Source organism: Strigops habroptila, chromosome 12, assembly GCF_004027225.2.
Source record: "Strigops habroptila isolate Jane chromosome 12, bStrHab1.2.pri, whole genome shotgun sequence".
Classification (NCBI taxonomy): Eukaryota; Metazoa; Chordata; class Aves; order Psittaciformes; family Psittacidae; genus Strigops; species Strigops habroptila.
The window spans coordinates 21,147,941-21,170,680 of record NC_044288.2 but is presented as its reverse complement, the minus strand read 5'-3'; the positions used below and the strand labels follow the sequence as shown (position 1 = coordinate 21,170,680).

General features: G+C 58.0%; 4 protein-coding genes across 4 annotated transcripts; 2 read left to right on the top strand and 2 right to left on the bottom strand.

The window, feature by feature from the left end:
• Positions 1 to 424: 424 nt before the first annotated feature.
• IK (IK cytokine) lies at positions 425 to 8,723 on the bottom strand. Its single transcript, XM_030504040.1, has 20 exons — positions 8,606 to 8,723; positions 7,971 to 8,037; positions 7,665 to 7,757; positions 7,146 to 7,205; positions 6,439 to 6,606; positions 6,239 to 6,353; positions 5,944 to 6,014; positions 5,803 to 5,849; positions 5,392 to 5,555; positions 5,180 to 5,288; positions 4,721 to 4,760; positions 4,088 to 4,313; positions 3,730 to 3,748; positions 3,182 to 3,260; positions 2,856 to 2,936; positions 2,267 to 2,324; positions 1,976 to 2,064; positions 1,592 to 1,700; positions 956 to 990; positions 425 to 688 (listed from the first exon to the last, which is right to left on the bottom strand). Exons 1-20 carry the CDS (start codon positions 8,619 to 8,621, stop codon positions 661 to 663), a joined length of 1,674 nt encoding a protein of 557 aa, XP_030359900.1. The 5' UTR covers positions 8,622 to 8,723; the 3' UTR covers positions 425 to 660.
• Positions 8,487 to 10,022, top strand: NDUFA2 (NADH:ubiquinone oxidoreductase subunit A2). Its single transcript, XM_030504046.1, has 3 exons — positions 8,487 to 8,880; positions 8,984 to 9,090; positions 9,824 to 10,022. Exons 1-3 carry the CDS (start codon positions 8,780 to 8,782, stop codon positions 9,913 to 9,915), a joined length of 300 nt encoding a protein of 99 aa, XP_030359906.1. The 5' UTR covers positions 8,487 to 8,779; the 3' UTR covers positions 9,916 to 10,022.
• TMCO6 (transmembrane and coiled-coil domains 6) lies at positions 9,941 to 16,948 on the bottom strand. The gene is made up of 12 exons (XM_030504041.1): positions 16,852 to 16,948; positions 16,024 to 16,148; positions 15,666 to 15,775; positions 15,340 to 15,523; positions 14,155 to 14,259; positions 13,859 to 13,944; positions 13,216 to 13,332; positions 12,491 to 12,602; positions 12,223 to 12,397; positions 12,008 to 12,102; positions 11,254 to 11,421; positions 9,941 to 10,509 (listed from the first exon to the last, which is right to left on the bottom strand). Exons 1-12 carry the CDS (start codon positions 16,934 to 16,936, stop codon positions 10,357 to 10,359), a joined length of 1,515 nt encoding a protein of 504 aa, XP_030359901.1. The 5' UTR covers positions 16,937 to 16,948; the 3' UTR covers positions 9,941 to 10,356.
• Positions 16,949 to 18,918: 1,970 nt separating this feature from the next.
• CD14 (CD14 molecule) lies at positions 18,919 to 21,840 on the top strand. The gene is made up of 2 exons (XM_030504033.1): positions 18,919 to 19,376; positions 20,296 to 21,840. Exon 2 carries the CDS (start codon positions 20,306 to 20,308, stop codon positions 21,650 to 21,652), a length of 1,347 nt encoding a protein of 448 aa, XP_030359893.1. The 5' UTR covers positions 18,919 to 19,376; positions 20,296 to 20,305; the 3' UTR covers positions 21,653 to 21,840.
• The last annotated feature ends 900 nt before the right edge of the window (positions 21,841 to 22,740 follow it).

The window sequence follows — 22,740 nt, the reverse complement described above, 5'->3', positions numbered from 1 at the left end:
CACTTCAGCCCCTCTCAAGGCCTGGGGCTGGTGGGGGGTACCCTGAGATCCCACCCAGGGCCCCAGCCAGAGACTACCAGCAGTGGCCCTGCTTTGCACAGTGCTCACCCCATTGCACCCCCCCTGCCACTGAGCAGAGGGATCATTGCTCCTGTGCCACTGCAGCTTGACAGTGGAAATCACTGTCCTCTGCTTCAGGCCATTCCCCTTGCTGCACCTCATGCAAGGGTCCCATATTTCTTCTCTACACACTGAGGGAGGTTCCTAACCTGGACTTAGCTCCCCTATATCGGTTTAATTGCTAATTTCATCCAGGGATGAAACAGGCTCCCACACCAAACAACCTGAACTAGGGCTCCAAGAGGGCCGAGTGGATGGAATAAAGAGCCCAGGCCCCATCTCTCTACCCACAAAAACATTCATATAAAACTTAATGTAGTTTTATTACAGCTACACACAACATTTACACATCAGAGGCTGTAGCAGGCACTGGAGGGAAAGACCTCCATGTAGCCCCACAGCACAAGGTTGGGGGGACACATGCTGCCCAGCCCAGAGCAGAAAGTAGAGGAGATGGGGGACGAGGACAGCACACCAACATGCGCAGGGTCACCCAGCAGGCCCGGGTTCCAGGAGCTGGAGGAGAAGATGCTGGAGGCATCAGTACTTGGGACGTTTCACCTCAACCCTGGAAGAGACAGAGGGGCAGGGTGGTGGGGAGGATGCAGGGCAGAGAGCTCCGTCACCTTCCCATCCCCTGGTCCTGCCAAGCTGAGGAGGGCAGGAGCACTGTGAAGGGACTGAATGTTTTCCGCTCTCCTTCCAGCCCCACTGCTGAGAGCCTCTGGGGAAGTGTCTGGCCCCCCCAGCCCCTGGGTGAGGTGGCAGGAGCCAGCCAGGCCCCAGCACTGCCCTGCACTGAGCCAAGAGCAGAGACAGCATTACTACAACTTACCCATCAGCCTCCAGCTTCTTCCTCTTCTCGATGATCTGCAGAGAGAACACAAAGTCCCATCACCCTCAGGTTTCTGGCTGCCCGCAGCCACAGCAGAGGGGTTGTAGGGTGCAAGATGCACCCAAGGAGAGCTGTAGCCACGCCAGAGCAAGCTGAGGTGAGCTGAAGTTGTCTACAAGCTGCCCAAAGTCTAGAGCATCTTGGCCTATTCCCCCTTTGCTCCATTTTGGCCACCAAAGACCCTTTGCTCTCACCTTCCCCATGCCCATCCCGCACTGTTGGGTGCTCATGGCCATTCACACTGCCAGCACAGCCCCCAGCATTGTGGGTTAGGAAGTGGAGCCACAAACATGCCTTGTCCCCTCCAAGCCCCTTTGGATGGCTCCAGTTTTGGACACATGCTGCAGAGCCCAGAGCGAAAAGCCCCAACTGGGGCTGCTCCCAAGGCAACAGCTCCAAATGCAGCTCCAGATGCTTCTGCAAGTCCTGGAGCCCCAAAGATTTGCCTGATGCTCTCACAAGGAGCAAATCCAGCTTCTCAAGAGCCAGCCCTGCTGCACACACACCAGGACAGGGGCTGAGGAGCAGATGAGGTGGCAGCTCATGGTCTAACCATGGCCAGCACTGAGCACCCACCGCACTGATCTTCTTCCACTGCCGGTCCAGCTCTGCCTTGTCATTCGTCTCCTTGAAGCGACGGGTCTTGCGTCCCTCAGACATCTTGATCCCATACTGGAATGCTGCCCTGGAAAGGGAGCAAGAGAGAGCTCAGCATCTGCAGGGGACCCACAGCCTGCCCCAGCCATGAGCCTGTACCCCAGCACTGGCTTGGACCCCGAAAGCAGCCGCTGCAGAGGAGGCCTCAAGAGCGATGCCAAGAGCAAAGAGAAGCCACCAGGCCCAGGGTCCCCAGCTCCTCACCAGGGAACCCCCGTCTTGCTTTTCAGCTCCCTCAGGACCCAGGTTTGGCCACCGCCCAGCCAGAATCCTTGCTCAGCCCTTCCCAAGGGCTGCACTCACTTGGGCAGAGCCTCTTTGTTGTTCATGTATTCGCTGTACTCCTCCTGGGTGTCAAAGTCCCAACGACCCAAAGGTCCTTTCTTGTTACCCTGCAGAGAAAGAACGACTCAGAGCAGCTCCTTGGCTGCAAAGTGGGACAATAGATCCCACCCAGGCACAGAGCAGGTCAGCAAACCCCCAAAGACACTCAACACCCAGCTCCAGGGCATTCAGCCGCTGCACACAAGCCTGCTTCTCTCCACTGGGGTCTTCTCAGCCTGTACTGATGTTCACTGGCTGGTCCCAACATACCTGATCCATTTTGCTGTAGTCCACCTCTTCGTCACTGTCCACAGCCATATCATCCATTCTGTGAAAAGAAAAGCAAGGAAAGGGCTCAGAGTGGGTCCATGGGACACAGATCAGGACCTTGAAGCCAGGTCTCTTGTGGCCTCGGACTGAGCACACTCAGTTCCTGGACCAGAGAGAAGTTCCTCCATTGCAAGCCCTGCAGCTGAGCTGTACCACAGGGCATCCCAGACTGCAAATGCTCCTAATGTGACTCTGCAGGCTGAAAGCTCTTCCCCTTTGTGGCTAGAGCTCAATGAGCATGTGAATGACCAGGGAAGCCAGCAGACTCCCAACCACCTCCACCTCCCCCTGGCACTGAGGGCAGCAAACTCCAGGCAGCCATTTACAGCAGAGACCAGCTAAGAACAGGCCACTTCTGCCAGAACCAAAGGCACGAGGATCATTTAAACAGTAAGTTGCAACCCTACACAAAGCCAGGCCTGCTCCTCCCAGCAAGCTGTGGGGCTGATGTTGAAGCTCTTGCTGCCAGAGAACAGCAGCCCCTTGGCATTCCCTGCTCCCAACCCAGAGCCTCCTGCTGCCCGCTTACGTGGCAGGGTAGCACTCGGCGTAGCTGTTGGACATGCCGAAGAAGTCCCCCAGTTGCTTCTTGTCTTCTGGCTTCTTCAATGTGACAACAGTCAAGGAAAGCACCACCATGAAGCCCTGCAGCTACAGGCTGAGCACAGCCAGCCCAAGAGCCATGTCCTGCCCCAACAGAACCGAAGTGGAGGCTGCAGAGCTTGTATTTGGCATACGAGCAGTAAGGTTTGGGTGGCATTTCTCTGCTATAGGAAGAAGAGCCCTCCCAAGTGAGGAGGACAGCCACACAGCCATGCTGGGCAAGGCCAGGCTGGCACGGACACTAAAGGATATGTCTCTGCTCCTTCCCAGCCAGTGGCTCCAGCAAACTTCTCGTTGATGGACTTGATGAGCTCCTTGGCTGAGCTGGGTCCTGGGTAGGGAGAGCAGCAGGTTGAGTTGTGGGGAGGAACAGCCCACCACAACACACATGGGGCTGGGCACAGCCCACTTCTGCATAACGGACTCATTGGGATGGGGTAACACGCAGGATCAGGCTGCATATAAGGTAGAGGAGCAGCCAGGAGAACAGTGAGGAGCAGCAGACCAGTTTGAGCACAGACAGGCGTGGGCTGGTCCAAGGACACCCCAAATCCTCCTCAGCTTACAGCCAGCAGAGGGTTGTTTGAGCTGGTCTGCTGCCAGGGAAGGATCTGCTGGCATGCAGCAGCCTGCAGAGACAAGACTCTTCACCCCAAAACCCTCAGAGTGGGCAATTCCCTCCCCCACAGCAGTCTCTGGGAAAAGAGGGAGCTCGGACAGACAGAGCCAAACACAAACCTGCAACCCTGTATGGCCTCAAACATCCAGCCTCATTCAAACACCCACATCACTTGACTCACCTTTGTCGATGTCTGTGGGCTGCAAAGAAAAGGGGGAGATACATGTCACCCAGAGGGTTGAAAGCAGGCAAGTGACAGCATTGCATGAGTTGGGATCTCTGCTTTAAGACTCTCAGTGGCAAGCACTCAGAGCTGGACCGTGAAAGCTCTTGACTTGTGCTAGTCCTGCCGTACTGAAGGAGAAGACAAGCACCCAGCCACCCACCAGCCCCCGACCAGACAGACAGAGCTCAGCAAGAGCTGAACACTGCCACGTGTGGGAGCACGACCAGAGACACCCGAAGCCACCGGGGACCCCAGCAACCCCGCAGCTGCACTGCCCAGAGCGCAGGGATCGGCTGGGACAGTCCCGGCTCACCTCATCGTCAGCCTTGGGCTTCTCAAAGTAGCTGTGCCTCTTCTTTTCCTCCTCCCGCTCGCGGTCCCGCTCCCGGTCCCGATCGCGCTCCCGGTCCCTGTCCCGTTCTCGGTCCCTGTCCCGCTCCCGGTCCCTGTCGCGCTCTCTCTCGCGGTACCTCTCCCGCTCCTTCTCCCGGGGCATCTTCGCAGTGGAGGGCACATAATCCCCGATGTCTTCAAAGATGCTGGAAGGGGAAATGAGCGTTCATTATGGGTGCTGCTAGGGAGGAGGCCGCAACCACCTCCGTTTGAACTGGAGCCTAATAGAGGAGCTGTAGCACCAACACCAAGAGCTAAGGACACCCACTAGAACTGGCTTCTACATCTGTCACAGGTATTGTTGCATTTCTGCTCTGTTCTGCAGCCTGGACCTGCTTCTTGTGGTCCAGGACAACAGAGAGCCATTGTCTGCTTCAAGCCTGAAATCATGAACCAGAGCTTGCCTCCAGCCTTCTCCTACCAACTGCAGGTCCAAAGAGGCAGCTCGCTCCACAAACACTAAACCCACTCCTCTCCATATGTGGTTGGCCAGAAAGACATTCCTTAAGGCAGAGAGCTGTGACCCCACAGCCTGGGGCAGGGAGGCACTTACTTCATATCGGCTTCAGGGGGCTTCTTCTCATCCAGCTTCCCTGCAAGAACAGGCAGCAGTGAGGTACATCACCCACTCCACCCCTGCACTGTTTCCCTGGCCCCGGTCTGGTTCCCAAGCCCCATGAGTGGCAGGCCTGGAGGATGTCCCTACTTCACCTTCAGTTACCACAGCATCTCTAGCCCTTTGAGGAAGCCGTTTTGTCCTTCCCCAAAACAGGGGACACTTCCCCAAGGAACTGGGCCTTAACCAGGAAGAGAAGAGCAGCACAAGGCATCCTCACAGCTAGAATGTCTCAGCTGGCACACAGCAGCCTGTCCTTCAGGACACAGGGCTTGGGGAGCCTTAGGAAATTGCTGTCCTCTAAGTCATGGCACAGGAGAGGGCAGCAAACCAAAGCACTCTCTCAAATATGCTTCAAGCATTAAGCCCTGCTACTTGGTTCCCTTCAGCTCCTACCTTTGTCTTTCTTCTTGAGCTTCTTGTTCCGGGTCCCTTGCCTGAGATAGGAGAGGATCTGCGTCAGTTTGCTGATGACAATGTCATTGGTGGTCAGCGTGGTCTGTGCCTGAAAGAGAAATCCCCGAGGATGCATCTGACTCCCTTGCCAGGGAACCCCTCCCGGCAAGACCTGCCGTGGCCAGTTCAGGCCCGGGATGCTGGCTGGGTACCTCCATGGTGGGGCAGTCAGCCTTGCTGCGGATCAGCGTGGTGGGGATATCGGTGTCTGCATATTCATCATCCAGATCGACCACATAGGCCATCCTGCCCGGCAGGAACAGCTCGTTCCGCTCATAGGCCTTGTTCTTGAACAGAATGCGGTAGATGTTGCGACCTGGAGGGGAGGGAAAGGTGTGAGAAAGCAATAAAAGCAATGGACGAGCCCATAGTGATGCCTATTTACTTTATCAGAAACATCAGAATCACATCCTAAGAGACATGTTTCCTCCAGCCCTCAAACTCAGGACATCTACACATCAACCTCTCCCCCTGCAGTGACTGAAGGTTTTCATTCACCCTCCAGGATTTCTCCCACATTCACAGCACATGCCTCGGGAACAGCCACATCCACACGGTCTTACCCAGCCGGGTCTTGAATTCAATCTTGTTCTCAGGATCTTCATCTTTCCTGAACAGAGACAGAACAGAAACAGAAGCATTATGTTAAGCACATGCCTCCTCTGCATCCTCCTCTCCAGGAGTTCAAATCCTCGATCACTCACTTAGTTTCTTTCTGGGGCTTCTCCATCATTTCCTCCTCTTCCTTTTCCTTGCTGGCAATCTCAGCCCGTACCTGGCGATGGAGTAAATCTATGCATTACAGACCAATCCATGTCTCTGCTGCGCATGAGAGCCAGCAAGCCCGCTTCCACCAGCTCCCCAGCCCTTCAGAGATCTTTCCCAGACACAGAAATCCACACTGACAATATGGAAGCTCCCGTAAGCGGGAACTGCCACCCCCTGTCCATGGGAGCAGACAGGGCAGAAGAGCAGCAGCACGGTGGTATCTGTGCTCACCTTCTGCAGCAGCGCGAAGTCCAGACCCTTCACCAAGTGGGTGTGCTCCATGTCACCACCCAAGAACTTGGACTCCTGGATCAACTGTCTTCTCTTCTCTGCAGCAGATTTATCCCTGTGTGACACAAATGGAGGCAGTTACGAGACCAGCCCCTCTGGAGCAGGGTGGCAAGACAAGGCCAGGCCACGGGCTCACGTACGCCTCTGCTGTTGGCCCCACAGCCCTGTAGTTGGCAGTTGTGCTGATGAGCTCTGTCTCCTCGTAGTCCTTGTTCACCCCATCCCTCCTCTCCTTGGCTCGATCCCTGTACTTCTCAGCCAGCTCCCTCTCGCGCTCAATCTCCTGCTGGCGCAGCTTGGCGTAATAGCTGGGGTTGGACAAAGAGCTCAGGGTTAGTGACATGTTCACACCTCTGATGCACCCGTCAAGTAACAGCCCCTGAGGCTCCACAGATGCTTGTCCTGCTCCCAACCCCTTCCCCAGAACCTTCCTAAAGCACCATGGGACACAACATGCCTGGAAGACAGCAGACAAGATGAAACTGCTGTACTGAGCCTAACTGAAGAGGAACACATCTTCAGTTAAAGCAGTCCAGCTGTACAGATGTACCCCAAAATCACTGTCACCAGTGCAGATGTCCCACCACTGCCCTGCCAGACACTTGCAGAGCCATTTCTGCTTCTTCCAGATGCAAAGTTCCATCCCCATCCTGCTGCATCCCACATCTGCTCCCACAGCAGTGACAGACACTCAGTCTGAGCGATTCTCACTCTGCCTGGCTCCAAACCCCAAAGTAATCCAGGCTACTCAGGGTCTTCTTTGGCAGCCCAAGAGCTCAAAAGCTGCTCTCATGGGAGGGACGTGATGTACAAAGACAAGCCCTGATGAACTGCTTTCCCCATTTACCTTTTCTTCTTCCTCCTGCGAGCAGCAGGGTCTTCATCTTCGTTGTACTCCCGGGGCATCCTGGAAGAGGGCAAGAAACCACAGGCACAGTCTGCAGAGCCAAACACGTGCAGGTACACAACAATCCCTCAGACACAGCAGGGCACTGAGATGCCCAAAGATGGGAACAGTCCAGTCCCACTTCTCCCTAATTCCACTCTGTCAGCAGGGAGAGAAGGGGAAAGAACTGATTTTCACCAAACAAAACCTAAATCTGCCTCCTGCATAAAGCATCTTAACAGCCATGCAAGATTCCTCTGTTATTTATAGCAATCCTGACCCTCCTGTTTCTCCACTTAAGACAGGTACAGGTTGCATGGACCCAAGCACAGAGCAAGGGTGAGGTCTGCTCCTCAGATTCATTAGCAAAAGTCCCTTTAAATACTTCACTGCAGAGCGCGGGGAGAAGAGAGTCAGGCTGGGATGGAGCCCAGAGGGAAAGCTCTGTCCCACAGTCCTGTGAAACAGAGTCCTACTCACTCATGGTGGCGAGATTTGGACGGTGGCGCAGATGTTGGCGCAGCCCGCGGGGTCATCAGAAGCTTTCTGAAGTCTTCATTGGTCAGCTTGGACCTGCAAGGAAGAGAGGACACAGAAACCATCATCCCCCAGTGAGCTTCGACAGCCTCGGAGGCAGAGGGTTTGTGATGGAGTCAGCCACAGGTCCCACGGAGGGAGCCCAAAGGCTGCACTGCAGCAGTCGCTCCAGCCTCTGGATGGGGGAATCCGGCTCGGGCCCCCCCGCCCTGGTCCAGTCCCACCCCAGTGCCCCCGTGTCGGACTCACTGGTGGAAGGAGTGCGAGTCGTCCACATCATGGCCATCGGGGGCCAGGGGGTTGGAGAACGGTTCATCTAGGGGAGAGGAAGGAGAGTGCTCAGAGTCTGCCAGCGCGGCTGCGCCCCCTCCAGCCCCACAGCCCTCCCAGCCCCATCCTGCTGGGGAACAGGGACAGGAACGCTGTTCACCCACACCCCCCACGGCTCTGCCAAGCCCGGGCCGCTGGCACCCTGGGGTGGCCTCACTAGGGCACGGGGACTGGTTTGTGTTGAAGGGACCTTAAAGCTCATCCAGTTCCAACCTCCTGCCACGGGCAGGGACACCTTCCACTAGAGCAGGTTGCTCCAAGCCCCCGTGTCCAAACTGGCCTTGAACACTGCCACGACACCCCCAAACACCCCCCGAGCAGCTCCGCTCCCTCCCGCTCCTGCGCTGTCACCGCTCCCCTGCCCCAGGACGGCCGCTCCCCTCACCAGGCCCAGGAGCCCCGTGGGGTCCCCCCGCTCCCGGTGCCCCAGGGCCGGCCTGCACCGCCCCGCCCCGCTCCAGGCCGCTCCCCGCTGCAGGAGCGCCGCGATCCCCCCCGCCCCAGGGCCGGGTGTCTCGGAGCCCCGCGGTGCCTGTCCCCCGGTCCCCGCTCACTGTCGCGCTCCGGCATCGCGCCCCGCTCCCGGTCCCGGTCCTGCTCCCAGTCCCCGCTCGGCCCCGCAGCCCCTCGGCCCCGCCGCTCCCCTTCCCGGCACCCCCCGCGGCGGCCGCTGCCATTGGCCGGCGCCGAGGCCGCGCCCCGGTGCCGCGGTGCGGAGCGCAGCGAACATGGCGGCGGCCGTGAGGGGCGTCGGGGGCGGGCTGGGTCGCGGCCTGCGGGAGCTGCGCTTCCACCTCTGCCAGCGCTCCGCGGGCAGCCGCGGCGTCAGGTGAGGCCGGGCCGCGGCCAGCGCTGCACGGGCGTGCCCGGCGCCGGGGTGAGCGGCCCGGGAGACCCGCCGCTGCCCCGTCCTTGCCTCCCTCCCTCTGCAGAGACTTCATCGAGCAGCACTACGTGACCCTGAAGAAGGCGAACCCCGACTTCCCCATCCTGATCCGCGAGTGCTCCGGGGTGCAGCCGCGGCTCTGGGCGCGGTTCGGTGAGTGGGGAGCACGGCCCCGGCGCCGGTATCTCTGCTGCGGGCAGGAAGGGGACTCGGGGCTGCGAGCTCCTGCCCCTGCAGGGCTCGTACGCAGCGGAGTGTTTGTGGTGGTTTCACTGCGTTCGCAACCAAAAGGCTGAGGAGGGAGCGGAAAAGCTCCTCTGTAAAGGCTTTGTTTCCTTCCTAGTGGAAGGAAAGGTGGGCAAAAGTAAGTTAGAAGCTTTCTTTCAAAGGGATGCAATGACTCTTTCAGCACGTTTCCCAGGGTGAGCACACAGGGCAATAGGGCACTGGTGTAGTGCTTGTCTCTTGTCTGGATGTGACTTGGAGGAGCACATACCCCCAGAGAGGGGCTGCTATAGGAACAACAGGGTTTTTGGCACTATTCTACTGAAGTGCTGATGAGCATCTTTGTGTGAGCAGGACAGGAGCCACCAGGTTGCTTTGGGATGGGGTGGTGGCCTCTGCTGTGCAGCAAGAGCTAACATAAAGAGGCAAAGAAACACCTTGGGCTGCTTTGGCTTCTCCCCAAGGGAAAGGCTGGGAATACAGAGCTGGTGGAAGCAGTATGTCAGGCGTGGGGTGACACACGGGGAGTGCTGGGTGTGAGGGGTGGTGATGGGCACCTGGGCTGTGACACTTGGGAAAGCATAGCAGGGCTTTGGGCTGCCCTTGCAGCAGAGGAGGACCAAGGCACCTCGTCCCCCCTGACCCTCTGTCTCTCCTGCAGAGTTTGGCAGGGAGAGGAGCGTGCCTCTGAACAACCTGAGTGCAGATGAAGTGGCCAAGGCCCTGGAGACCATTGTGAAGAGCACAGGGTGAAGACAGGCAGCAAACACACACGTGCTGAAGACTTGACTGATGATCTTTAATGTCAAACATGTATCTTTTAACTTATCAATTGCATAAAAGCAACGTGCTTACCCTGAGCTTCACATGTTGGGTTTCAAAGCCAAAAGGAGACGCTGGAGGGATCCAGTGGGGTTTATCCACCACCTCCCTGCATCAGGAGCCTGCTCCGGGTTCCAGTGCAGCGCTGCCCCTGCCCCAAGCCCATGGGGGGCACAGGGCATTCTCCTGGCAGCTCCGAGGTGGTGACAAGGATGGAAACAGCCCTGTCTTGCCAAGGACCAGTGTCCCTGTGCCACCAGCACTGGTGCTTACTGCTGCGGGTTAGAGCAGCCCTGGGGAAAGCAGGGCATGGAGTGGGCAAGGATTTACTCCTCCTCAGAGCACTGTGGGAGGGAAGGAAGGTGGCGGGGCCTAGGAGAAGGTGGACAACGTGGCGTGGCAGGGACGGCCTGGGGGCTGCCCCACCATGTCCAGCAGTGCTCGTGCCCGCTCCTGGAGCTCTGGGGTGCTCTGGTGCTGCTCCAGGGCCCGGTGCCCACCGTGTCGGATGAAGTCAGCAGCAGCCTGTGTGAGAGGAGAGGGGTGAGAGCTGGCTGGGTGCCACTCAGGTGGCTGCTACAGCTGATCCTGCCTGCCCAGAGCCACCACTGGGAATGGGGTTGATGGAATTCCCAGACACTAAAGTCCCAAGCCAGGTAAATCAGCCGTGGTGACTGCTGGCTGGGCATGCAGACAGCTTGAAGTAAGCACAACTGAATCAAAAGAATCCTCCCAATAATAACCTCAAACTGTACAAACAACCTGCCCCAAAAAACAGTTGTCAAACTCACAGAATGGGTTGGAAGGGACCTTAAAGCTCATCCAGTTCCAACCCCCTGCCACAGGCAGGGACACCTTCCACTAGAGCAGGTTGCTCCAAGCCCCTGTGTCCAACCTGGCCTTGAACACTGCCAGGGATGGGGCAGCCACAGCTTCTCTGGGCACCCTGTGCCAGCGCCTCAGCACCCTCACAGGGAAGAGCTTCTGCCTCAGAGCTCATCTCAATCTCCCCTCTGGCAGGTTAAAGCCATTCCCCTTGTCCTGTCCCTACAGGCCCTTGTCCAAAGCCCCTCTCCAGGTTTCTTGTAAGCCCTCTTTGTCAATGAAAGAACTTCCCAGAGGCACAGAAGAACGTAAGTGCTCCCACCCTCTGTCTCACACAAGTGCCCCACTTCAGGCACATGTTTGGGTGCTGAGGATGGTGGGTAGCAGTACAATGACAGTATTTAAATCATCATCCCCATCTCGTGCTGGATTCCAGGCTCTTACCTCAGGGCAGTGCAGGAAGAGGAGGTGCAGCAGCTCCAAACACTGACCCACGGCCTCGGGGTCGGTCAGCGTGAGGGTGGGCAGCAGCAGGGGCAGGACCAGGTGCTGGTGCAGCCGCTGGCAGAACAGCGGCCCCTTCACTGCTATATTGCACATGACTGTCAGGACCTGGGTGCAGAAACCATGATACGAGTGAGCAGTGAACGTGCTTTGTTAGTGGGCGCGTTCCTGACAGGCTTAGGAGGCTCCACCACCTGGAACCAGGGCCCCCAAAAGCTTTAGGGTCTTCCAAAAGAAGGTGGCAGCAGCCTCCCTGTGCCCATTCCAGGTGCTGGCAGGGCCTGGCCCCAAGTTAACATCTGCCTTGGGACCCCTCTTCTGCCAGGTCAAGACTCTGTCACGGGTAAACATGGACGTAGTGACCTCAGGGGAGGCAGATGGTGACTACCACAACACAAGACCTTCTGCCAAGCTGTTGCCATCACCCCAAGCCAACCTCCAACTGGAGCACCTGAGCTACGGGATTTATATTCATAGGATCCCAGCCTGGTTTAGGTTGGAAGGGACCTTAAAGCTCATCCAGTTCCAACCCCCTGCCATGTGCAGGGACACCTTCCACTAGAGCAGGTTGCTCCAAGCCCCTGTGTCAAACCTGGCCTTGAACGCTGCCAGGGATGGGGCAGCCACAGCTTTTGGAAGTTCCTGAAAGTTCAGCACTTTTCCCCCAGCCCTGGGGCATGAGGCGAGGTCTTACCAACACAGTGGCCATCTGGGAACAGGTCAGGAGCTGCAGCAGGGCCGGGAGCAGGTCCAGGGAGAGCAGAGCAGAGCAGAAGAAGGGCTCATGGGCTGGGGTGGGCAGGGGAGGAACGTGTCAGTAGAACTGAGGTTCTGAGCGGGGTCTGCAGACGAGGCTGCCAGCAACCGAGGCAGGGCCTGGCAGCAGCTCTGGCTCTGCAGGACACTCACCCGTGAGGTTGTTCAGCAGCCAGAGGCACTCCTGGGCGATGAAGGGGTGCTGCTGGAGGAAGCTATGGAGGATGAGGAAGAGGGCGATGAGCAGGCGCTCGTCCTGCACCTGCATTTCACAGCCTGTGTCCTCCGCGAGCAGGTTGCTGAGGCACCGCAGCACCGGGCACACGAGCTGTGACAGTGGGAAACACAGAGCCCTTCACCCCACCACATCCCCCAGTGCTGCTGAGAACAGCCAGTGCTCAGTGCCCTGCCCGTGTCTTACCAGCTCCAGGCCCTCAGCACCATCTGGAGGGGGTTCAGAAGCCAGGTCGAGCACAACCGAGGTGAGGGCAGGCAAAGCCCCCAGTGACAGCAGAGCTGTGTTGGCTGTTTGGCTGCGAAGGGAAGAGGCAATGTGGGTGTTCTTGGTGCTCAGAGAGGGAGAACTGCTGCAGCCCTGCATGACAACAGGGCCTGGAAACTCAGAGCATCCTCCTGAACCACCACAGGGCTTGTTTCTTGTTTGAACAGCAGCTTGTGACTAAGTTTAAAAGCCCGTGGAAAACAGAGGCACTGGAGTTAATCTGTGTGGGTCTGGAAACAGCCCCAAGCCTTCGAGTACCCACATGTTCCCTTCTGCTGGAGCTGCTGAAGGAGATGGCACCGGAGCAGCCACGCCAAGGCTGGGTGACACTGGGCCAGCCCCACAGCATGAGGATTCAGGGAGTGTGGGGGACAACTCCAGCCATGGGGAGACGATTTGGGGGGGTTCAGAGGACTAGGAACAGCCTCCTCAAGTTTATCAGCTGTTAGGACTCTGTAAAGGAACCCTATGATCCTGTAAACAGCACATGTGTGCTCAGATACACGAGTGGGGAATGCCCAGGATGGCAGGGAAGTTGCTTTCTCAAGGGAAAGAGGCAAGGGGAGGCCATTCAGGTCCCTGAGCCTTTGTGCCTCTCTGGCTGCCCCCAGGGAACCCAAATGAGGAGAGCAAAGCACGTTTACCTACAAATGATGTAGTGCAGACACCAGGCAAACTCCACGGCTGCTCCTATCCCAGCCTTGAGGCCCGAGCAAACCAGTCGAAGCATGTGCTGGGGGAGAGCAGAGGCCAGAACCAAGCTGGGGTCAGAACAACAGAGTTAACAGAGGCACCGGGCAGAGCACAAGCAGAACAGACCCCTGACAGGGAGACACGAGCCCTGGCCACATGCTCCACAAACAGACCTGGAAGAGACTCCTGCTGAAGGGCTCAGACAACACTAAGGCCCAGCACAAGCTCTCCCTGCCCATGGCAGGGCCTGGGGGTACTCAGGGCACCGTGGCAGGGGTCACATTTTTTGCACTGGGGGCTGTCAAGCTGATCTTTTCCTTTGCAGGAGGAATACAGCCAGAATTTCCCTTCAAGCCTACCCTGCTCCACACTGTCCTTTACTGAAATACCAGAGCTGTCTGCTCAGATGAGACCGAGGGAAAAGAGTCAAGCCCCACACCCTGATCTGCAACAAAACCTCCATAGTTCTGGTAGGGTTCTGCTCTGTACTGTTAATATCACTGGGATGGGAAGGGAGTCGTTGTCCCTGACACGCAAATACCACACCAAGCCCGAGGGCCCATCCTGATGCAGGGTTACGAAGCTTGGACTCACGGAATGATCTCTGTGGGGGCTTCCTTGGCTTGGAGGAGCTGCGAGAGGACATAGCCCAGACCTTCCAGCACAGCCTCGTGTGGGGACTGCAATCAGAGAGAGCAAAGCTAATCCTGCATGACAGAGCCAGGGGATCCCAGCTGCTGTGCTGGTGGGAACAAGATACCTCTTTGGAACACCAAAGCAAGCAGCTGAGCGACACAGCTCAGTACTGTCAGCCAACAGCTAAAGGCCATGAGAAAAGGGCCATTCTGGGGCAGGGCAGGGGAAGAATGTGGCTGAGCTATTTCACCCACCTGGATGCAGGATGCCAGCACTGGAATGATGCCCTGAGGCAGAAGCCGCTTCCTCACAGCTTCGCTTTCTACTACCAGGTTTCCCAGCGTGTACAAACAGAGCTCCTGAAACACACCAAAGAGCAGGTCACCCCCTCCACATCCCCCGAGGGGCCCTGGGCAGCCAGCAAGCAGCTGCCCCATCCCTGGCAGTGTTCAAGGCCAGGTTGGACACAGGGGCTTGGAGCAACCTGCTCTAGTGGAAGGTGTCCCTGCCCGTGGCAGGGGGCTGGAACCGGATGAGCTTTAAGATCCCTTCCAACTCAAACCAGTCTGGGATTCTATGATTTCCCTGAGACCCTTCTAATCCCACAGTATTCTCCTGGGAAGACTGCCCCTGTGCTACATTAATATGTGTTCACCACCTTGGGGTTGCTCCCCAGCTTGTTCCTTAGCTCCAATCCTGCCTGCCTCTCAGGAGCACAGAGTGCAGCACAGCTCAGCAGCTGCCAAAACACACACGTGTCCCAGGGCTATTCCTTTGCCCGGATCAAACTGCACCGCCCGGAGCTGCAGGCACCCTCTGCTCCTCCGACCCGAATTCCTGCTTCTTGCACGCAGGTACCCGGCCAAAGCAGCTGTCCCTGACCCCAGCCTGCAGCTGCTCATCCCTTTCACTTTTCCAACCTCTTTTCAAACACTCGGCTGACTTCCATCTGGTATTTCTGCTTTACCCGTACACAGACACCAGGGTACCTCCTGTCCAGGCCCACACGCCAGACCACACGTCTAAGGATGGAGCCCAACTGCCACACCACAATCCCTGCTTTCCCAAACGGAGCTGGAGAGGAGGAACCCATCGCAAACCACTGGGTCCTGGGCTGTGGCAGGAGGATTTGCCTGGCCGGGGTAAGAGCTGAGAGCATTCAGGAGCAGCCTGCAGCTACCTGGAACACAATGGAACCAAACTCCTCCTGGTGTTGGGACAGGGAACAGCGAAGGGGTCTCCATATGTTCAAGACTTGGGCAGGTGCTGGGCTAGCACTGGGGACAAGGGGAAGGCTGGACTAGAGACTGCCAGAGGGCCCCTTCCCACCAGCACTCCTCTGTGAGCCACGTTAGGCTAAGGCTGGCCAAGAGAGGTCAACACCCAACTGCTATCAAAGGGTTATCAGGTGCCACAGCCCAGACAAACACGGATCTTACCGTGAACTCAATACTGGGTCCAGAGAGGTAGGTGAGGAGGTAGGAGGTCACTGGCAGACATGCCTCAGCCACATCAGGGTCACTGGAGTGGGAGAGCTCATGGAGACAGCGGCCTGCCTGCATCTGCACGTCAGCCAGGCTGCTGGTGAAGAGCCCGATGAGTGTCCGGATGCTGCCGTCCAGCCTGGTGGAACCCAAAAGGTGCCGTCACCTCCTGCCCTCCCAGCCTCAGCCACACACCAGTTCACCCACACAGCGACTGGGCCAAAGGGCCACTCCGGACATGCCCAAGATAACAGCCATGCAGTGCCAAGACCTGGCCTGACCTAACAAACTTCTGCTGAGTCTCCTTGTTCCGCAGGGCCCAGCAGAGGCGGCCGAGGGATTTTTTCCTGTCCTCGGAACCCTTCTGCACACTCCTGAGCAGCTCGAGAACCTGTCCGAGAATTGAAAGACGAGTGAACTTCCAGCAGTGCCAGGGTTAAGATTTCATTCCATTTGTCCTGGGGGCAAAGAAACCCAGGGCAAAAAGAGATGGTCACAAAGAACTTTACTGTTTCTTACTGTGTCTGGCAGTGACTCAGAAAACACTCCCAAACCCACTTCCACATGGGCTCCTCCGCATGCCTGGAGGTGGGGAAGACCCCAGGGACCCCCCACATCACAGAACATCACGTTCTTCACCTCATCCTCCAAGAGAGGGTCCGGCACAATCCCTGCTCCATCCTGTCCAGCCTCCTCTGCAGCGGTGTCCTCCCGCAGGAGCCGCTTGCTGACCAGCTGCTCCTGCCGCCGGGCTTTCCTGAGCGCTGTGAGTGAAACGGTGTCGGTCACCCCCTGCCTAGGTCAAGGCGCTGTTCCATCCCAACAGCGAGCCTCATTCCTTTTCATGGGAAGAAACTGACAGTTCCTCCTGTTTAGCCAGGGCGGGATGTGTAAAGCAGTGGCTGCATTTAGACCCTGCACACCACAGGGTTGGGCAGTGCTCGGCCTGGGAAGCCACAGCCGCATGAGCCCGGCTGGATGGGGTTTGAGCAACCTGCTCGAGTGGAAGGTGTCCCTGCCCGTGGCAGGGGGTTGGAATGGGATGAGCTTTAAGGTCCCTTCCAAATCAAACCAGGTTGTGGTTCTATGAGTCTAAATGGCACAAAATCACGAGAGCTGTGAGGAGCAGGGCGGTTCCATGTAGGGAAGGCTTTAGAAAACCCAAACCGCAGGAGAAAATGGGGAATCCAGGCCAGAAAACACGTGGAGTTAAAAAGAAAAGAGGCTGTAAAGTGCTAAAACGCTTCCCCAAGGGACAGGGACCCGCGGCCACCTCCAACCCCCCGCCGTGCACCGCGGCGTGCGCGGCCAGGCTGGGGGGACTGGGGCTCCGTGTGAGGGCCATGGGGGCTCCCGCCCTCGGCGGGGGCACGCACCCGCCCGGCCCCGCCGCCCCAGGGCCCGGCCCCGTCCCGCCGCGCTACCGCCTCCCGCCCGGGCAGGCCCCGGCCCCGGCCCCGCGCGGACCTGCCTCCTGCTCCCGCCGCCGCGCCCGCAGCTCCTCCGCGCCGCGGCCGCAGGGCCCAGGCCCGCGCTGCCGCCGGCCCCACATGGCGGCGGCGGGAGGAGGAGCCGGGCCGGGGCGGGGCCGCCGCTGCCGGTGGCTGGTGTCCGGGCGGCCCGGGCACCCCCCCCGCCATCGGCTGCTGCAGCTCCAGGGGGAGCGCGGCCGGAGCCGCTGCGGGGCTCGATGGGCTCCTCCGGCCCCGCGGGGCTGGAATTAGATGAGACATTAGGAAGCTCTTCCCTGTGAGGGTGCTGAGGCGCTGGTACAGGGTGCCCAGAGAAGCTGTGGCTGCCCCATCCCTGGCAGTGTTCAAGGCCAGGTTGGACACAGGGGCTTGGAGCAACCTGCTCTAGTGGAAGGTGTCCCTGCCCGTGGCAGGGGGTTGGAACTGGAGGAGCTTTAAGGTCCCTTGCAACCCAAACCTGTCTGGGATGATATAAAACCATCCAGCCCCCATGCTCAGGCAGTGGTTTATCTCCCACAGGCCTGGGTTGTGTGTTTCTCGAACCCAAAAGCAGCACAGACAACCAGAAATGTAAGACAATGGGTCTTCGTGTCCTGGGATCTCCCACAGTGGTGACAAGAAGAAGGAAGTCATCACCCAAAAGATGGCTCCAAACCCACATGTCTGTCTGGCCACCAAGGGGGGAGGAGAGCTTATTTTTACCCAAAAAGGCATCCGGGGGAATTTTTGGCAGCTGGCAGCCAGGAATGAGCAATTCAGAGGTACCAGGCCTGGACATGCCACCCTCACCAAAAGGAGAACTGAGGCTGCTATGACTTTCCCGCAGCGCATCCACACCTTCCTTCCCTTTACCCATCCCAGCAGCAGTGCAGAGTGTGTGGGACAGGCATCTCTGGCTTCAGCCACTGGCACACTGACAGCATCTCCTCAGAATGCCTGGGAATGCATCTCCTAGCCATGCAGTTTCACTGCCTTTCAGAAACCTTTCCTGAAACCCAACAGAGGCAGAAGAATCCCTGGTAAAGAAGAAATCCCTGACAGACCTTTCCAAATGCTTGGTGGTCTCCACTCACTGCTGGAGAGTGTTAACACCTTGGTGTAGGCACAGCCACCAGCTGCCAAAGGAGCACAGGGCAAGTGATGTGAGTTCCTTGGCCAAGGCAAGGAAGGGACCTTGGGTGAAGAAGTGCCCTTCGCAGCATTGAGCTGTGCACACAGCGGGTGGGAAGTTGTCCCATCCCGATCCTACATGGGACACAGGCATCTGGGCATGTCTGGATACTGGGTATGGCAGTCCTGTACCCTTCTGGGGGTGCTGGTCAATGAGAAGCTCCCCATGACCCAGCTTCAGTGTGCGCTTGAGCCCAGAACCCCCCCGTGTGCTGGGCTGCACCCCCAGACCGTGAGCAGCAGGTCGGGGGGGGGATTCTGCCCCTCTGCTGCGCTCTGGGGAGACCCCTCCCGAAGTCCTGATCCAGCTCTGGGGCAGCAGCACAAGAGGGACGTGGAGCTGCTGGAGCGAGGCCAGAGGAGGCCCCGGAGCTGCTGCGAGGGCTGGAGCAGCTCTGCTCTGGAGCCAGGCTGAGAGAGCTGGGCTGGGGCAGCCTGGAGAAGAGAAGGCTCCTGAAGGGGAGACCTTAGAGCAGCTCCAGTGCCTAAAGGGGCTCCAGGAAACCTGGAGAGGGGCTTTGGACAAGGGTCTGTAGAGACAGGACAAGGGGAATGGCTTTAATATGGCAGAGGGGAGACTGGGATGAGATCCTAAGATCTCCCCTATGAGGGTGCTGAGGCGCTGACACAGGGTGCCCAGAGAAGCTGTGGCTGCCCCATCCCTGGCAGTGTTCAAGGCCAGGTTGGACACAGGGGCTTGGAGCAACCTGCTCTAGTGGAAGGTGTCTCTGCCTGTGGCAGGGGGTTAGAACTGGATGAGCTTTAAGGTCCCTTCAACCCAAACCATTCTATGATTCTGCATTGCCTCCTGCAGGGTGCTCAGCCCTGGGCTCCAGGGCACAGCAAGCCCAGAGCATCTGGAAGCAAAGGTTGCTCAGGCTGGTCCTGTGAGTTCATTTAAGGGAACCTTGACAGTGCTATCTTCTGTCATCCTTCCTATGAATGCGAGCAGCACTGATACCCAGAGCAAACCTCAGCCCGCAGCCATGGGCAGCCACAAGCCTTGCTGAGAGAAAGGAAGAAGTAACTTGGGCGGCTGCTGCACAGCATGTGGCTCCCCCAGGCACAGCCTGTCCTGCTCAGGAAGCTCTGCAGGAGGAGCAAGGGCAGCACCCAGGAGCTTGCCTCGGGGTGCCCGTCACCCCACTGCACGGGTCTGAACACAGCAGGAGGGGCTGAGGGAGCGCAACAGCATCTGCAAGACACCTGCAGGCAGTGAGGTCTCATCCGGCCGCAGGACCAGGCGCAGGAGGGAGCTGAGCATTGCGAAGCCTTTGGCACCTAAGCCCTGGGTTCGGCAGCAGCGGGAGGAAGCAGCCGTGGGGCAGGGAAGCGTTCCAGTGTGTGCTGGTGAGTCACTGCACAAACCCACCCCTGCTGCAGGATGTGCCCCTGCTGAGGGGGCTTCGCACAGAGCTGGCGCAGAGCTTCTCCCTGGGAACATGGTGCAGCCCCACAACAGCACGGGGAGGTAGGGGTCCATCCGTCCTCTCCTCGGGAGGGATTTGGGTTGGGGCCAGAAAGAGGTGATCGAGGCAAGTGCTGGCACAGACCTGCTCAAAGCAGGGGGTTGGAGACTCCCGAAGCCTCGTCGCCACCACCCCACCTGGGTGCTTGGATGGAGCTGAGTCAGCGTGTCCTTAAAAGCCTTTAATCTTTGCTTGCTGCTTCTCTGCAATCTGTTCAGACTCTCCTGTCGGCTGCACAGCAAAGCCCTGCCTGGTGCTGACAGGGATGCGGCAGACCCTCAGACGTGATTTCCTACTGTCCCCTTGGAAGCGGGTAATGAATCAAGTCACTTGGGTGAGAAAAAGGAAAATGTGAAGCCTCTGTTGCAATTTCCTGCTTCAGATTACAGAGCACAGCACTCAGAGAAGCAAACAGAGCTGTCATGCGGTCAGAACGACATATTTGGCTTCCCTGTCCGTAACTCCCCATTTCTAGTTTCTCCTGGTCTGTGGAATTTCCTGGTCTCTCAGGAACAGGACACTGCAGCAAGGCAGCCCAGGCAGGAAAGCACAGAGCTGATACCCTGCTTTTGGGGTGGGGGAGACCAGTGCCACCAACTCCCTCCCAGTTTTGCTGGTGATTGAGCCCCGAGTAGCTGGTGTGTGTGCTGAACCTGTGTGAAGGACACTGAGTTGGGCAGGAGGGATGAGGGCAGCACTGTGTCCCTCAGTGGCAGCTCTCCAGGCCTGAACCTGCCCATGTTGGCTGGATCTCAGTGGTCCTCTCGGCTGCCTCTCACCGCTGCTCTCCTCGTTTCTAGGTCGTTCAACATGAATGTGGCTGTTCTCCTCCTCCTGGGGCTGCGGCTGTTGGAGGCAGAAGGCAGGTGCATCTTCAACCGCACTCAGGAGCACTGTGTGTGCTACAACCTGTCCCAGGAAAACATCAACAGCATCACCCAGTGCCTCCCAGCCTCTGTTGTGGAATTTCGGGGGGGAGACCTGGAGAAATATGTAGCCTTCCCCATCAGTGACCCAGACCCCTCTGACACTGTAATGCTGGACTCCCTGCTGTTCAGGAAAATCATCTTTGGTGATCTCCTGGTGCCCGAGATACTCCTCGCCCAAGTCCTGAAGTTCTTCTCCTACACCCATGTCCAAGAGTTGGTGTTTGACAACTGTGTTTTTGAGGGGAGAGGCAACTGGGACAGAATGGCCGGCCAGGACTTGCCCATATTGTCCCTCCGCTTCCACAACGTGACCTCTGCCACGCTGACGGGCCGCGAGCAGGACTTCTCGAGCCTGAGCAGCTTCCTAGGGGCTCTGCAGGAGCTGTCTGTCACCGCCTCCCGCCTCGCCAGCCTGCCCTGTGCCGTCGGGAGGCTCTTCACAGCCCTGCGCTCCCTGGACATGGCACAGAACAGCCTTGGGGATGAGAGCCTGACGTCCGCCTTCTGCAGCGGGGCTTTCCCTCAGCTCCGGGCGCTAAGTCTGCAGCACAACAACCTGACCTCGTACCACAGCACGTGTGAGAGCGTGCAGCTGCTGCGGGAGCTCCAGCACCTCGACCTCAGCCAGAACAAGCTCACGGCAGACCCGTCCTCCTCCTGCCAGTGGCCGCTGTCGCTCCGCAGCTTTAACTTGTCTGACGCTGGCTTGGATGAGGTCCTCACACCTCTGCCCCCCACCCTGGAAGTGCTGGACATGAGCTTCAACCACCTCCACGCTGTCGACATCTCCCTCGGCTCCTTGAAGAAGCTCTTCCTGAGCCAAAACCTGCTGCAGGCTGCGCCCCCCATCAGGAATTACCCGCTGTTGGACACCCTGCACCTGGACAACAACTCCATCATGGGGCTGCCATGGGATGAGATGAAGAACTTGCAGGACGTGGCCGCGGCCGACAACCCCTACATGTGCTCGTGCTCCGAGGCGGGGGGGCTGCAGGCGCTGGCGGCCGTGGGGCGCCTGGGGCAGGGCTGGCCCCAGCACTACATGTGCCACGCTCCCCCTCAGTACCGGGGCAAGCTGGTGGAGGATGTGCCGGTGTCGGTGCTGCAGTGTAACAGCGCTGCCGTGGTTGTCCCCATCTGCATTGCCCTTGTCCTGATCGCCGGGGCTGGGGCCGTCTGCCTGGTCAGATCCAGACCTGGGCTCATCCGATCCTGCCGCAGAGCATGAAGGGGACCCGTGACCATCCCCAGGGGGCTGCAAGGCTGGGAGCTCTGTGGGAAGATGCACAGGACCCCCAAGTGCTGGTGAGGGGCTTTCAGTGTCCCTGGTTGTTGTGGTTTAAGCCCAGCCAGCAACTAAATGGCACACAGCCACTCATGCCCTGCTTGCGGGATGGGAGGGAGAATTGGAAAACAGGGAAAAAACCTGTGGGTTGAGATAAGAACAGTTTGATAATTGAAATAAAAGTAAAATAGAATAATAAAATATTAATAACAACAGTAATGACAGTAACAACAATATACTAGCAGTAGCTAGTACCCTTAATGATATTAATTATAAGCTACAATGATAATAATGATACTACTAATGATGATACTACTACTACTAATAGGAAATAGAGAGGAAGGAACAACCCGCCCCCACTGGTCCCTTCTGGGCAGCTCCCCCGGTTTATATTTTATATAAATATATGAATAAAAATATATATTCCCTCCCCCCCCCATTTATATTACAATGTTATCCCAGTGGGCATGCCGTGCTGGGGGATGGAATACCCCTTTGGCCACTTTGGCTCAGGTGTCCTGTCTCTGCTTCCTCCTGGCTTCCTGTGCCCCTCCTCCCTGGCAGAGCACGAGAGACCGAACAGCCCTTGATCAGGGTAAGTGCTCCTTAGCAACAACTAAACCATCGGTGTGTTATCAGCATTGTTCTCAGCCTGAAGCCAAAACACAGCTCTGCACCAGCTACTAGGACAATAATTAACTCTATCCCAGCCAAAACCAGGACACCAGTCCAGCCTATGGAGCAGGATGGTCCCCAAAATAATCCCGCAGAGGCTGCTGGTTGCTTCTTGTGCCTAGAAAAGCTTCATGCTCATCCAAGGTCCCTCATCTCCCATCGTTGCCTTGCAAAGATGCCCCTCTTGGAGCCAGGAGTGAGTGGGTGCAGGCGCTCACTTGCCTCCCGTGGTCCTGCTGGCTCCTGCTCAGTCTCCAGCCTGCACCCAACACCCATTAATAATGCAGGGGAACAGGATCCCCCCCATGTAACCCCATCCCCTGCCCTGTCCAGCCACTGCGGAGCTGGCCATGGCC